Raw genomic sequence first — 16465 nt, 5'->3', positions numbered from 1 at the left:
GTTCCCTCCGTGGAAGATAATGAGGTGTCGGAGGCAGATAGCGCCGGGAGTTCGGCGGGAGCTGGCGGTAGAGCTCCTGCCCGGCTGGCTGAAGTGCGGCACCGATTAACGCCGCCGAGCCGCTGCCTTCTCCTCCTGCAGCGGCTAAATGGGGTTGTTGTCAGGGCATATGGCAAAGGGGTTAAAATTTAATTGGAAAACATAGTGGTAGCTACTGGAGCTTAACGGAGATTTATATAAGCTGCTAAGAAGGACAAGGCTGCTGTGTGAGCTGCTGGTAGAGCTGAGCCACTGCAGCCGCTGGCTGGGCTTCAGGCTCCGGGGCATGCCTGGGAATCTGCCCAGGAAGCGCTGTGAAAGAGGAGTTTGTTGTAAGGCTTGACCCTGGCTCTGTGCAACACCCCTGCCCTCCGCCCGCCGTATAAAGCCGGGCTGCCGTCATGCCAGGCGTTTGAACGGGGGAGCGAGAGCCAGCGGCAGCCAGCCGGGACCGGGATTCTGTTTCGCCGACGGAGCAGCTCATGGCTTCGGTGTTCATGTGCGGGGTGGAGGATCTGCTGTTCAGCGGCAGCCGCTTCGTCTGGACCGTGACGGTGGCAGCGCTGAGGAGGTGGTACGCTGCCCGGCTGCGGGCATGCCGGCAAGCCCTGCGAGCATGGTGCGGCCTCCGGGATGTCTACCAGGTAAAAATCCCCTGGTTATCACCCCAGGTTTGGTAAGAAGAAAGCAGCTTGCCCCCTGAGACGCACCTGCTCGCTCACCTGTTTGATTCCTCGGTGTGCACACCTCGGAGGAGGTGGCTGGGACGGGGTGAGGCAGCTGGGACGGGTGAGGTGAAGAGCATCAACAAGCTGAAGCCACAGCTCCCACAGCCTTGCTGTGAAGATACTGGACAGGTTTATAACCTGAGTTTGAGCTGATGTCCAATACTGCTGTCACACAGCCAGCACTCGGTGTCTGCCTAGAATTCAGGGTTTGGGGGAGATAATTTCTATGCTACTTGTGTCTTATTAGCCAGTTTGTCTAAAAGTGTTTTGGCAACTGGCACTTCCCCCACCCCCCTTATCACAGCTCCCTGGAGTTCTTTTTGCTGCTGTCACCATCCTTGTCCCATCTGCTTGGGATCTGGGAGACAGAGCTCAGCTCTCAGCCTGGGCTGCCATCAGGAGCTGGGAGCAGGATGCTACCATGGGAGAGCCTGGCTGTGGCTTTTCCTGCTGTTTGTTTGTGATGCCGTATAGTGGCAGGTTATAACGGGGAAGTACTCTGCATTTGGGGGGGAGGGGGCACAATGAGTTGAAACAACAATTGGGAGGTTTCCCTTCCTACAGGCAAACCCCCCCTCCCCCCCCCATCGCTATACTGGTAGCTGCTGTGGTATCCAGTTGCACTAAGGGTGGTGTCACTCCTTTTGGAGTCTGGTTTTGCTGCCAGTTGGTTATTTTTGCATGTCTGCATTTTTTTCTTCCATATAAACTTGTGATGTGTGCCCCATCACAGTGCCAGGCAGAGTATTTGCTAGACCACATTGAATATTTCAGAGCTCTTTCCCTCTTCTCCCTGGTGTGCTGCAAGACAGAGAATGACATGGCTTGTGGCAAATGGATCTCCAGAACCATCAGGATGTAACTTCTACAGGAAAGTCATGCTTAAAAGGACATCTGCCTATTTAATCCCAAAGGGATCTGTTGCTACTGAGCTTTAGGTATGACCAGGAGTGGGAGAGCAGCTTTATAGTGACAGAAGTGTTTCCAAGTGCTTGAATGCATCTTGTACAGATGATGGATGTAAACACTTTGGGGCATATGTGAGATGTGTGTAACCTGAGGAGCATGGATAGTGTATAGTTAGAGAATGCAGGAGTACAGGCAGGATGCTCCCCATCTGCCCACCTTTACTGACCTGAAGAAATGTGGGATGCAGTCTTGGCTTCTTTCTCTGTAAACAAAATCCAGCTACACCTGTACCTGTGTGGGAGTTAGGTTTTGGTTCTATTTAAGTAAAGAGCACGGAGCTCAGACTGCCTTTGCTCCCTGCTGCATCCCCATGGAAGCAAATCCCATCCTTCCAGGGCTGGAAGAATGGCTCAGTAAGGACCAGCTCTGACAAGAGCTATATTCAGCTTGTTCAGCTGGAATTCTGTGATGGTTGGCTCCAAGTGAAAAGATTTTCTATGTTTTTCCAAAACAAAATGTGGCTGTGCTCCGGTGGCTGTCGGTGGACTAATCTGTTTTTTCTCTTTAAGACACAGACTTACAAGTCAGTGATGCTTCTCACAAAGTAGGGATGTGAAAATGGGTAGAAAAAAAAAAGAGGAGATTGGTCCTCTGTCATCTTTCCAGTTGGCTCTTGAACCAAGGAGGTGGATGGGGAGTGCCCCTCCCCTGCCCCTCTCTGCCTACCGCATGTCATAGCCATAAGGAGAGCACTGCCAGGCTGCTGGGGACAGGTAGTGGTGATCTGTTGCTCCAGGGTCATCCCTGGGAGATGAAACCAGGCAGGAGCAAGGTGACTCTCCCATTTTAATGTCAGGAATTTCCTAATGGTAATTTGGGATGTATTAAAGAGCGACAGGAGGCTGAAAGAATGCCCTGCAGCTCTTCCTTGTTGGGTTGCATAAGATGTTGCTTTTTGTGCTGAAGTCTTGGCTCTTTGCTTTTAAAACCACTGGCAGAATCCTGGCTGAGTCCAGTGGGTGTGGAACTGAGCACACAGCATTAAATGTCACCATTCTGTTGGGCTAGTGGAGCCCTGCAAGAGGATGAATTCAATATTATTTTTGTTTTTCCATTTTTTCTTGGAAACATGTCAAGCTATGGGAACATCCAGAGATGGTAGGTGGATGACCCCTGCACTTAGAGCTGTACTCTGAGCCATGCTGCGCTACATTTGTTTACCTCCGGCTCAGTGGAGCAATATATGAGCAAAACAAGCAGTGGAGAGCTCTCCACAGACTTGTCACTCTGAGGAGGTGGGTGTTGTACTGTGGGACAAGGCTTTAGTATTGGATGTGAGATTTGTGTCCCCTAGTTACTACAGGTCCTGCATTATCTTGGGCAAATTGTCTTCTTGGTGCCCCTGCTATTTGTCTGTAAGATGGGTATTACATTCTCTTACCTGCCAAGGATGTGATTTGTTTTCTCAGGTTCTTGCCTGAAGTCCTGTTGCCCCATGAAAGCAGATTTTTGCCTTGTGTTTTTATTACTGTTGGCCCCTGGACAGGTGCTTAGCCAAGTCCCTTCCAACCTTGGCTTCATCAAGAACGTTCATATTTCTGTGACTCCTCAGATTTGTATTTCAGGCATGAAAAGTACCACAAATAAAGGCTCTTCTGCCTACAGTTGCACTTTTATCCTCTCTGAGGACTCCCTGGGCTGTGCACTGTGCAACAAACCAGGATACAAGTCACGACTTTGTCACTGAGCTACGTGCAAGGAATGTGTGGAGAAGGGTGAGGTGACAGGCACTTTTGCTGCTGGTCAGCCCTGGAGGCATCAGGTGCCTTTGATCCATAATTGAGGTTAATGTTGTTTTGAGGGTCAATGGCTACTTTCGGTTGAGTTGGACACTGGTATCAAGTACATTACTGTGGTGAAAGGGAAGCCAATAGGATACCTGAGTTTGTTACTGGGGGTGGGGGTTTGGTTGTTGTTGGTTTAGATATAAAATTCTTGCTAGTCTCATGGGAGACCTGAGCTTGAATCTCATCATGAAGAAGCTGCTAAGACTGCCGTGCTTCTACGCAGGGCTCTCACCTACATCTTCTGAGGTCGGCAAGAGCAGAGGTGGTCACACGTGCAGAGCCGTCTGGCCAGGGGAGGCTGAAATCCTCTCTGCCAGCATAAAGCCTTTACCTGCCTTAGCAGCTTTAAATACAAAAAGCACCCCACCACCACCAAGAAACAAACCAGCCTTTGTCAGTCACCTTCTGTTTAGCTGCCTTGATCCTAGCATGCGTATGAAGGGAAAACACCTTCCAAGATCTTACCAGCTGTTGTTTCATCCAGTTAATGGTCTAGAGACTTCAGCCCCAGCCCAGCAAGCCAAGCTCTGGCACTCCCCCAAACTGGTCTCTGCTCCAGGGTGCTTGCCATCATTTGTCTCATCTGCCAAAAGGGAAGGGATGCTCTATTTGCCCAGAGCCTATTCATCCAGAGGAGTCTCTGAGCCAAAGTGCTGATGGCGTGTCCCATTTCACTCTAATAACCTCTGAACCCATGTGAGGGGAGGAGTGCTGTATGGTATGTGAATTTATTCTCTCTGCAAGTGCTTGGGTTGCATGCCAGGGAGCACTGTCTTCTCCATGGTGAAGAACATCTGAAAGCTTGACCTAGAAAAAGAGGCTAGTGGAGATAGCTGACAGAAGAGCTGGTGTAGATCTGAACTGCAGTGACTCAGTCTGGGTCATTTGGGCTATCAGGGCTTGGAAACAATCCCAGATGAGAGTTGAGCACAGAGATTTTCATGCAGGGGTACCCATTTCCTATCAAGGAAAGCAGCAAGGGCTGTATTTTTGTTGTGAACATCTGGCACATAGTGCTTTGGCCTGCTAGCCAGGCTTTGGGGGTCTTCCTAGAGCCCCCCTGATGCCCACGGTGGGAGTGTGTGTTCTGACGCTTTGTCCAAAGGAAAGTTTTCTGGCAGGGCTCTCCACATGCTGGGTTTATGGGCCACCTGTCTTCAATCTAATTATAGAGCAGTAAAACAGAAAGTGAAATTTTTATATAAATGAGGTTAATAGGCAGTGGCAAAGCCAAAACCGTTCAGGATCAGCATCTGTCCCACATTCAGTTACTGGTGTTACCATTGGCCTGACTTTCACTCTGGTGCCTCTCTTCCCCTGAGCTCTGAGTATTGATTTTCACTCCTATGTCCCACATGGTGGTCACTCCTCATTAGCCCCTGTGCTTCCAGCATGAAGGAAAAATGGCATCCAAGTCTATCTGATAATCATAGAATACTCCAGGCCGGAAGAGACATCCAAAGGTCCTCCAGTCTGACCTCCCCACAGTCAGCAGGAACATCCTCAACTACATGAGGTTGCCCAGGTCCTCATTGAGCCTCATCTTGAATGCCTCCAGCAAAGGGTCCTCAACCACCTCCCTGGGCAATCTGTTCCAGTGATCTGCCACCCTCATAGTAAATAATGCAGGGAACTTCTTAAACATTAAATACTGGTCCAGTGAATGCTTTAGTGTCAGGGTTAGGTGCATGTCACTTAGTCTGCTCACTGCAGAAGAGAAACCAAACAGACTGTCCCCAGCTGACAGGTTGGACTTGATGATCTTTGAGGTCTCTTCCAACCTTGGTGATTCTGTGATTGTGGTTAATGTCTGCTGGACCTGAAACCAGGCATGGGAGCACCTCTGCAGTGCAGTTATCCAGTTACTCTGATCATCTAACTAACACTCTCTGACATAAAAGTGTGAATTGAATCCATGTGGGGTGGGTGTTTTTTTTTTTTTGTGGACAAAGTGGTTTTTAACCTCTGAAAGGTCATTTCCTCTGTGTGAAGTGGGGGAAAAAAAAGTGTTGCTGACAAAGCACAACTGCTAAGCTTTGACCATGTGTCCATCCCATACGTACCTGGGGTGGAGGAGCAAGAGAGGAAGCAGTTGACTTCTGTTTCCTATGATGCTAACAGAGTTAGTTTGGATAGTGAGGACCTTGTTTCCTCTGCCACCACACCTTCACTTGGATTATGAAAAATGCTGACAGCAAACTGGAGATACCTTTTTTTCCCCCTCCCTCTTCACAATGAAAAGTGCTTTAGGAGCCTGGGAGGGGAGTGCTGTGTTGTCAGGGCAGAGCTTTCCTTCCTCTGCACTGGACAAACTCCAGGAGCGATGCTAAGAGGAAGCATCTCAGGCATCCTTATGGGCCAGAGCTTTCCAAAGGGAGTTTTTAGACCTTTTTAGAGGATGCTTAATATGTGCCCCTTCAAAGACTTCAGCGTGGGCACTGGGGATTACTGGTTGATCTGGAAAAGTTTTGCCCTAACTGCTTTCTTGTAGTTGTTTTTCTTTTCTAAGGGATCTAATGCTGTGACACTACTCATCCATCACCTGCAGAGTTTTGGCTCTGCTTGAAACTCCCATCACATTCAAACAGGGCACACGGAGCCTTCCTTGTGGCCGGGGCTTTGCCGGAGCCTTCCTTGTGGCCGGGGCTTTGCCGGAGCCTTCCTTGTGGCCGGGGCTTTGCCGGAGCCTTTTGCAGAGCTGCAAACAGGCCTGGCTCTGGGCACTGCCTCCTGACAGCTTAGAGTTAAACTTGGCTTTACCTGCTTCCAACAGCAGCTTTCCAAAGCTCCATGCCAGACACATTTCCACTTGAGCTCATGATCTAACGTTTTCTTTTGGAGCGAGTTTATTCAAACAAAAATGCAGTATTTTTTTTGGGGGGGTACCTCTCCTCCCTAGCAGACAAACTTCACATCCAGACTGTGAACTTCACCTCATTCCCTTCAGGGTGTCACAGTGCCAGTTTCAAACACTGCTTTCTATTCACTAACCCCTTTGGCCTGTCTAAATATTGTTTTTTTCCCCCCCTTGGAGCTGATGCAGTTCACAGAAGACGTTAGATTTCAAATGGCGCTGGCACCGTTTTCCAGAAGCAGGCTCCTGTACAAAGGTATCACTGTATGAGCTTGCCTGGATAAATCTCCACTTTGGTCTTGTGCAGAGAGGCTGCCCAGCTTGCTCTGACTGGATAAGAAGCTTATGAAAAGGTAAATGAAAAGTGTTTCACAAGCACGTGCTGGGGTTTTTTTTCCATACTTTATTTCCTGTCGCTGTGAATTGTAGCTTCTGTCAGCTCTTCTGCTAGTGTTGTCACCGAAGCTCTTTGCAATCTTGGATGGATCCTCCATCCATGTGCTTAAAATAACCCTGCACTATCTTTGTCTCCTCGGTTTCCAAAAATCAGGCCACCCTTGTAGAGTCTGCGTTGCTCTTAAAACCTCCAAGTCATAATTGGTGATTAGCAATTCTACTAATCTTCTGTACAGATGGAGGCCAGTTCATTCTCAGAGACTGCAAAGAGGATAAAGCTCTCAGTGCTGGAATATATTAGCTTAAAATACCCTCCCACACACAAATACACATGTACAGTGTTCCCTGCTAATTGGTCTGCCATTCATTGAGAGGTGCGTCACCTCTGGGTTGGGGAAGGAGAGCTGGGGGGAGCAGAAGGGTCATCAAAATGCTGAGAATAGCCTGAATGTGCTATTTTTAACCAGTAAAAGCCATCATTAGTAGTCCAAGCAACGTTAAAGACTGTGATGTTTCAGTGGTTGCTTTTTCAGCTTGTCCTGGTGATGGGAGTCCCAGTGTCCATCTGTTGAGTTGCTCAAACGTGTCCAGAGAAGGGCAACAAAGCTGGGGAGAGGTCTGGTGCACAAGCCCTAGGAGGAGAGGCTGAGGGAGCTGGGGGTGTGTAGCCTGGAGAAGAGGAGGCTCAGGGGAGACCTTATTGCTGTCTACAACTACCTGAAGGGTGGTTGTAGCCAGGTGGGGGTTGGTCTCTTCTCTCAGGCAACCTGTGACAGAATGAGGGGACCGTCTCAAGCTGCACCAGGGGAGGTTTAGGCTGGAGGTTAGGAAGAAATGCTTCCCAGAAAGAGTGATTTGCCATTGGAATGGGCTGCCCAGGGAGGTGGTGGAGTCACCATCACTGGAGGTGCTTAAAAAGAGATTGGATGAGGCACTTAATTTAGTTGATTAGATGATGTTGGGTGATAGGTTGGCCTTGATGATCTCAAAGGTGTTTTCCAACCTGGTTAATTCTGTATTCTTCCTGCTTGCTATTAGATGAGAGTATGTGGTGCCAGCAGAGGTGGGAGTAGTGATGGATAAGTTGCTTACACTGCATGGCTACTGATGCTTTTTGAACATCCTGGTTTTACTTTTTGTTGGGCCAGTGGTTTCTAGGTAGGTGATGTGAGTTGGGTAGGGGGTACACAGTGTGGAGAAGGCCATGCTTGCTGGTATCTCCTGCAGGCTGATTACATCCTTGTGCATGAGTGGGGGAGGCAAAGGACTGGAGGATGGAAGTGAAGAAGCTGGAAAAGCAGGAGAGGAGAAGAATTACATAGTGTGAAAAGTGCAGGCTGTGCAAGTGAGGGAAGAGAAAAGAGGGATCGGGGAATAAGAAAATCATCATTCTGACCCCATTCAGGTGTACACCAAAACACCCCATACTCCAAACTGAGCTTGTAGGGAAGTGTGGGAAAGCAAACAGGTAGGGGGGGAAAAGGCAGCAGAAGTGCAATAGGAGAGGAAAACAGGTTCTAGGTAGACAGGGGGGGAAAACTAAACCAAACAAACCAACCCAAATCTTTCTAGAAAGGTGGCTGCCCTGAGCGAAGAGGGCACAGAGTTGCTTGGCTGACTCTGGACTGGACATGTCTGGTTGCCAGAGTTGTTTTGGGAGAGCAAGTATGTTGGTGTAGATGAAATCCATGGGGAATGTGGTTGGGCAGGTACACTTAGCAGGCATGCAAGATGGTGCTGGCTAAGCCATAGCAAAAGTGGGAGTGAGTAATTTCTCTCTAGTATCAAGCACGTTGCATCTGCTTCACCTTATTCAGAGAGGCTTTGGAATGCTGCATTCACTGTGGGGTTGTGACCCTTTGAGTTGCTGCAGCACTGCCTCCCCCAAACCCCATCTCAAAGCTCTTCTTGCAGCCTCTGAGTTTCAGGGAATTTCTCCTGCTCAACTCTTGCTGCTCTGACAGCTGCCCACTGCTGGAACCTCTTCTGGGCATGCTGCATTTCTTTAAAGCTCTAATTTTTCTTGTCCAGAAAATTGATCTGTAACCCAGAGCAGAGCTGAATTGCACAGCACAGGTCTGTATCTGTTTGGAAGCCCCAGATTCTCTGAGGAGCTGTGCTCTTCCCCTCCTCCAGCTATTCCTGTCCCTGTGGTTAGCCCAGCAGGGCAGAAGTTGGCACCACCCAGGTAACTTCCACGTCATTTCTCTAAGGAAAAATGACTCACCGTCTATTTTCCATCTTATTTTGGGGCTTTGGAGTCTGTTTTGGAGACAAATACAAGTTCGTTGCTCTGAAATACTCTCCCAAAACTGTCTCAGCTACCACCCCTTTGGTTACTGGCACAGTCTGGACCAGCTGGCAGGACCTGACCTGGCATCTTTCTGCCTGATGCGGGGCCAGCTTATGTTTTTTTCATGAAACCTGTGATAGTGAGCATTGTTTGGAGAGCTTTTGTAGTCTGATGACTGTGAGAATGTTAGCTTTTGCAAAGTGACTTGGGGAAAAAGCTCACCTCTTTGTCTGCAGCTGCTTGAAAGTGGGATATTTGATCAAAGCTGGCTCCTCTGCATTAAACAAGGAGGGCGAGACACCTCTGGCATCTCACTACATCCCATGTGTCTGGGGTAGCTGAGGTGAGCTGACTTCTGAGGTGTCTGGATTTAGGGAGGCAGCCCCAGGTGAGGGTAGCAGGGCTGACTCATGCAGTTTGAATGTATGGACGAGGCAGCCCTGCTTCTCTTCCCAGCAGCTTTCTTAAGGCTCTGCCTTAGTACAGTGTTCTACAGCTTAATGGAGCCTGTTGCTGGCCTCCAGCACTTGGTACACAGAGCTTTCTGTCTAGGGGACTTGAGACCAAGAGCACATGATACCTCTGAGCCACTCACCTCCAAGATATTTTCAAAAGGTTGATCCCAAAGCTGTTGCTTCTTATTCTGATAAAAGCAAGTTAGTTTCTTTCAGATGTTGAACCTGATATTTTTTCCCCTCTTGAAATAGATCCATGGATTATAAAAATCAGGGTGGAAAAGTCTTCACAGTTTGTCTTCTCTGTGCAAAGTGAGTGCTCACTTGGGAGCATTCAGCTAAAACCAAGAGGTTGCTTTCCCTCCCAAGTGTGGATGTCATATGTGTCCAGAGCTCCTCCTTACTCTGGTAGCATTTCACAATGTTCCCCCTAGCCTGTATCTCCCAGCCCATGTTGGATGCTGTGGTCCTGGGCTTGGTTGTTTCCTTGGCATCAGTCTACCTACCATCATTTATGCAGCCAAGGGACGTGAGTCAGTGGTGTGATCTGAAAGCTTTGGGTACCCATACCCACATCACATCAAAAGGAGATTAGTAGTGCTGAGATGTGTTTGTGTAGAGGAAACAGGCTTGTATTCTAGATTTCAAAGTAAATGGATGTGTCAGTCTGAGACTTGTGCCTCTTGAGTACCTGCCTGGAGGTCAGGTTGGAGCCCTGGAGGCTAAAGCCTCCTGGGTTTGTGTGCACAGTTCCTTGGTTTCCTGTTTTGTTTTGCTTTTTCTGCTTTCAGTGAAAGCAGTGCTATATAATTGTTTGACAGCTCTTTGGGAGGAGAGCTTGGCTTTGGTGCCTTGGTGTGATGCCTGTGCTCTGCCTGACACAGTTACATAGTTAGCGTGGCTGCGTCAAAGCCCAGAGGTATGTGAAGCCTTGTGTGGGTTGATGTGCCAGAGGGGAAGAAATCCAGGAGGTGAAGCATAACTTGGTGTTTTGCACACAGGAAGCAGCCCTGCAAAGGGACCAGCAGATGAGCAGGCAGGTGATTGACTCCTGTACCTCTGCCAGCAGTAAACTGCACCCCTGGAGACCAATGCTAACCCCAGAACAAATTCAGCCTGATGGCCAAAGGTGTAAAACTGTCCACATTCAAGCTCTCTCCATGCCATGTGGTAGCCCACATCAGAGGCAGTAGACCAAAGCATGCTTTGGAAAGGAGTTTGGGAAATCCAGTGAAAATTTATACCTGAGAGTATCTGTTGCAGCAACAGATTATGGAGATGTGAGTGTAAGAATGGAGAGCAGGTGTGCTGAGGAGACAAGCTCTGCCTGTTTCCATTTAACTGTGCACCTTCAGACAACTAGGTGAGCTTCCCTGCTGCTGCAGGGCCAGTCCCCTGATCCCAGGGGTCCAAAGTGAAGGTGGTTTGAAGTTTTAGCACCATGCCAAGTTTTAGCATAAAGGCTCCTTCTGTCCCCTGGATGGGGATGTGCAGGGTGGAAGAGCTGGAGGGGCAATGGCAGCTCCCAGCAAACACGGAGTTGTTGGCATGAGGGTCCTCGGCTGGCTGCCACAGTGCTGGAGATCTGGCAGGGACCTGTGATCCCACGGTGAGGTGTCACTGCCCCAGGGCTGGCACCTTGTGCTATGCCAACTAACTGAAGGGGTTTCCCTTGCTTTTGTTTCATAATCAAGGGGTTAATATTACAAGGGGGGGGTGGGGGTGGGAGGGGGGAAGAAAAGCCCATGCCATTGTAATGCTTTCCCAGCTTCCCTCCATTTTTACCAGTCACACTTCCAACTTTTCATGTCCCCTGACTCAGGCTGGAAAAGCTTTTGTTTCTCAATTTGTAATCAAAGCAACAAACGTGAAGGTCACTTCCTTGAGATTATATGGCAACGGAAGAAGCCTGGGACCGTGTCTCCCCTCTTCCCTTAGCCTGAACGTACAGAAAACATGCAGGCTTAGTACACGCATGCTGCTGAGCACTTCTTGGGATTCTCCAGCCCTTTTAACCCAGCAGGGAGTGTGGCTCCGAGGTAAGAGGCTATGTTTTAATTTCTGATGCTTGGCAGCAACAGATAACGCTCTTCAGTGCTGTTCTGTTGTGCCCCTGCTAAAACACCATGCAGAGCCGAGAGCTGTGCGTAGAGGAGAGAAGAAAGCAGGGAGTGAAATCAGTTTGCTTTGGAGTACTTCAGTGCAGGCTGAAACTTTCTCGGGTGTCCTTCTCTTTGCCCTAAAAGATCAGTCCATAAAAATAGTTTAGCATCTTTTGCACCCTATTGTGGAGATAAGGGGCTGCTTGTTTACTCCCAGCATTTAAAGCTGCTCTTTCCTGCCTTTGTTGTAAGTACTGCCTCGGCTGCTTTGGGAAAGTGCTACATCCAAGCTTGACTCTGGTAACGTTGCTGCAGCTGGACAGAGGGGGTCTGTAATTTCTGATTGCAGAGAAAACACTTTTTTTGGAGATCACCCTTACAGGCAGCTCTGCAATACGATTTAAGCTGAACAAAGCACAGATTCATTAGTCCTGAGAAAAGGCAGTCAATGCCGGGTACAGTAGCTCCTTTCAGCATGTAACTATTAAACGTCTCATCAGTAAGGTCCCCACCCCTCTTGCCCCAAAACAAACCCTCATGAAGAGGCTGGCACTGGAGATGCAGCAGTGCACATGGAGATTGTTAAGGGCTGTTGAGAGAGAGCCTTTGATCTGAAGAGCTTGGTTTGCTTTAAAAGCAGAGTGCAGGGCAGTCCAAATCTGTCAAAGCCCCAGGTGCCTGGCACCGTGCTGGTGGCTGGGCAGGCTGGCTCCTCACCACCAGCAACACTGCAGAAAAATCACCCATCCCCACAAATGTGACTTCTTCCAGAGCCTAGGATTTCAGGCTTTTCTTGGGCTATTTGCTCCTTGCATTGTTGTTTGAGTTACAGGTTCCAAGGCAGTTCATATGGACAGGATTTGAGTCTTTGGAGATGGGGAAACTCTAAGGAGATTTTTCTTCCAGTCTTCTGTAGCTATTCCCCTAACAGGGAAAGCTGAGTTTCTGTTTCAAGTGGGTCAGGGATGGCTTCTGAGGTGGAATAAAACACAGGATAAGTTACCAGAAGCTCTGCACAGATATCTCCTGAGATTCATGTTGTAGAGACTTAAGCAAAGAAGCAGGAGCTTAACTGATTTGCCTCTACCCTTCTGTCTGAGGAGTGAAGGTCAGAACAGGTCACAGGAGGACGGGTGTCTGGTCCTGCCCCATGGTGTGTACCACTCATTCAAGGGCAGAGGATGCTGCTGGCTCCATGCAGTGCCCTCTTTTGGGGCTTACACCACATTTACCCTGTTGGGCAGTGCCGGGAAAGCTCTCTGCCCCTGCAGGATCGGGTTTTTTTATTCCCATTCTGCCACCCCTGAGTTCCCAGGGGATTACACTGGAACAAAACATCACCATGGGCTTGTGCCTGGTAATGACCTGACTGCAGCTTCTCAGTGCTGCTGGGGATAAGCCTGTCTTCCCCAGACACTAATTCATTAGCTACATTCTGCAAGGAAAGCAGATGTTGGATGAAGTATTTCATTGACTTGATATTTGTGGCAGATTTGCACTGATTGTTTCCTATTCATTTCCCTGATTCTTCCCAGATTAGCTGTGACGTTGCCTGTCTGGTCTGTTCTTGCTGTTAGTTGAAAGACATGGCAGGGTGGTAGGAATGGTAACATCAGCACTCCTGGAGTGACATGACTTGTTTGAGAAACATTACACTTTTGAGCACAAGACACTTGAAGGGGAATACCGATGTAACAAGGGGGCTGTTCCTTCTGGAAGGTGGCTAACCCCTGCCCTGCTGTCAGAGGGACTCAGCGTCTACCGATAACACTGCCAGCAAGATCCTGTGGCCTTTGGCAGTGTCAGGGGAGGTGAAATGCTGTCTGGATGCCACTTGTCAGCTGAAAAGCGTGGGGCCAACAGTCAGTGAAGGCTCTTCTCCAGCAGTTCATCCCTCTCCCTTGTGCTGCAGGAACTGCTGCTGCCTGCGTGTTTGTAGCACAGGTCATGGGTGAACGACCCCTGTGCCTTTATCTGTGTGTGGGAAACTACAAACAGTAGTATCAGGAGAAGCAGCTACGCTGCTAACTTTCCTTCTAGGAAGGAGTGAGGTGAATTTTTCACCTTGCATGTTCCTGGTAGAGACCAAGAAGCAGCAGTTCTCCTGTTTTAGATTTTCCTGTTGGCAAAGGGCTTTATCTCCTGGCTTGGGAAACAGTATTCATCATTTTGAAGAAGACTCAATCAATTTGTTCCCTGGATTTTCATTCAGCACTGCTTTTGGTTCTGTTTTGTGTTTGGTAGTTTGTTTTTTTTTTTGTTTTCTTTTGTAGCCTTTGGTTTGGGCTTCTTTTGGTTGGGGATTTTTATTTGTTGTTTGTGGGTGATTGGGTTTTCTGGTCATGGATTTTTTTTGATGTTAACTTTGGGGACTGTTAGGTTGTTAATATTTTTTGGTTGATTTGTTTGTGGGGGGCTGTTTTTTGTTTGGTTGGTTGGTTGTGTTTTTTATCAGTGCATTCATCATTACTTCTGAGTATCTTTGGGAGAGGAGTGTGAGGATTAAAGCCAAATGATCTTCTCTAGTGAGTGGGATCTTTCCAATAACCACAAGAGGCTGTGCCTGTCATTCTGTACAAATCAGCAAACCATAGAATTGTTAGGGACCTCAAGAATCATCTAGTTCTAACCCAGGGCCATCTGTAAAGCAAGTGAAGAAGTGCCTTAGATTCACCATCCCCTGCAATGAGAAACAGCAGAGTAAATGGAGGAAAAGGAGGCTTGCACAGAAAGCCCCTTGGCACTTGGCCCTGAAAAGCCACAGTGCCTGCTTTGAGGGAGAGCACTTGGGCTGTTGCTTTGCCAGAGCTTTTTACTGGCTCAGCTGGTGGGGCTTACATGAAAGTCAGTTGATGCTCTGCAGGAGTCAGTGTTTTCATCCTGTCTTCAATTCACGTCACTATTTTAGGAAGGTGCCATGGAACCTGGAGAGCCTCCTGGCCCCCTGTTCCCAGCACTGTGTTTTATCTCCAACTTTGTGCCAAACTTCATCAGAACAAACATATCCATGGAAAGTATCAAAGGGGCAATTGTACTTAAGCTTTCTCCAGCCAGTCTTGTAGGAAAACATTTGTCTGTGTCACATTCAGTTGGATCTTCAGGTGTCTGTTCCTGCCTGGCCTGCTCCTGAGACAAGAAGCACAGAGATATCCTGAGGCTTCCTTTGGGGGGGGGAAGGATGAAGGTGGTACTTTGAGCCACTTTTAGGTGAGATGGGTCCTACAAGGTGGCACAAACAATGAGTGAGGTAGCCAGCCACTTGGCTGCCTTGCTGGCTATTTAACATTAAGCAGATCTTGCCTTCTGTTGAGGCTAATACCAAGCTAAAATAAATTATTTAGGGCAAAATACTGGCCCTATTGAAGTTAATGCTAAAACACATTGACTATGTTGCAGGCAGGACTTCATCCAAAGGTTTCTTTATGATTCAAGAATTAGGAAGGAGAGGCAATATGTCTGGAGACATGATCTGCCCCCAGTAAAGCTGGTGGAAGCTCTGCTATCACTTTTGAAGGGATGATGGCAAATTTATTGCATCTGTGTGAGGCAGGCTTCAGCAGCACAGCATTGTAAACACTGGCTGCCTGAGCTGGCATGGGCAGAGACTGGGGAAAACCTGTGGGTTTGGCCCCAAAGCCAACCCTTTGTGTTTTGCAGGACACAGTCTCAAACTGCACCAGGGGAAGTTTAGGCTCAAGGTGAGGAGAAAGTTCTTCACAGAGAGAGTTGTTAGCCATTGGAATGAGCTGTCCAGGGAAGTGGTGGAATCACCATCCCTGGAGGTGTTCAAGAGGGGATTGGACATGGCACTTGGTGCCCTGGTTTAGTAGTCATGAGGTGTTTGGTGACAGGTTGGACTTGATGATCTTTGAGGTCTTTTCCAACCTTATTGATTCTGAGATTCTGAGCTATCAGTGAGTCCAGGAGGTTTTGAGGAGGGGGCAGCTGTGCAGAAGAGGCATCACTTGGGGCTTCTTACACTCCTGGGGGTGATGGAGAGGTAAACAGTGGGATATGATGTGGCAATGGCATGGGGGCATGCTTCCCTTCCCCAGATTGTCATCTGTGGGCAGATGGAGCATTTCCAACCCTCCCACCCATCTGTTTCCCCTGAGCTCCTCCCACAGTGGGACACTTGGTGACCACCACCTCCACTGGATCGGGAGGACCTCAGGCTGCAGACAGGCTCACAAGCAGCAGGCATCAAGGAGTTTTTGGAGGCCTTAAACCAGGTCCTTAAAGTTTCCAGAGGATTTCTGTTCTTAAACAAACCCCTTGATTGCTATTTTTCTGCTTATTCCTTAAAGCTCTGAGTGATTCCAAATGCTGGAACACACTGAGGCTTTGCTCTCCCAAAAGACACACCAGGAAACTCTGAGGTCATTTTAAACCATTATAAGTTTTTATTTTGGGGTGTTGTGTTTTTTTTTGGTTGGTTGGTTTTCCCCTCTTCCTCCCCCAGCTGTATGCAGGCCCCTTCCTTCCAGAAGGACAAGCAAAGGCTATTTTTTTTTTCCCTGAGATGTGCCTGGTTAGGGCAGCTCTACATTGCAATGCATTCTTGCATCTTATTCCATATTTTTGTCAAGCAGTGCACGTTTAGGGGCCAGCCATCAGCCGTCTGGTTGCATCAAAGTCAATGAGGCAGTACTGATCCAAGGCAGCTGAGGATCTGATCCTAAATGCCTTCAGGACCAAAGGAAAAAAAAAACCCCACAACAAAACCAAAACAAAAACCAAAAAAACCACCACCTAAATGCTGATGAAATCTGGGGTCACCATAGGGGCTTCAATACTAAGCTTTGAAATCTCTTACAGGCTTATGAGTTACAGAAAGGGGAT

At 48.4% G+C, this 16465-nt stretch overlaps 1 protein-coding gene across 1 annotated transcript in view; it reads left to right on the top strand.

The window, feature by feature from the left end:
• Positions 1-244: 244 nt before the first annotated feature.
• Positions 245-16465, top strand: part of FRMD4B (FERM domain containing 4B) — a 92356-nt gene continuing 76135 nt past the window's right edge. Inside the window, exon 1 of the mRNA XM_054161248.1 lies at positions 245-683. Within this exon, the coding sequence (XP_054017223.1) occupies positions 522-683 (162 nt within the window). The 5' untranslated portion in view covers positions 245-521. The remainder of the gene's footprint in view (positions 684-16465) is intronic.

The sequence above is a fragment of the Dryobates pubescens genome, chromosome 1 (genome assembly GCF_014839835.1).
Source record: "Dryobates pubescens isolate bDryPub1 chromosome 1, bDryPub1.pri, whole genome shotgun sequence".
In the NCBI taxonomy this organism is placed as follows: Eukaryota; Metazoa; Chordata; class Aves; order Piciformes; family Picidae; genus Dryobates; species Dryobates pubescens.
The sequence above is the reverse complement of the archived record's forward strand: the minus strand, read 5'-3'. Positions and strand labels throughout refer to the sequence as shown.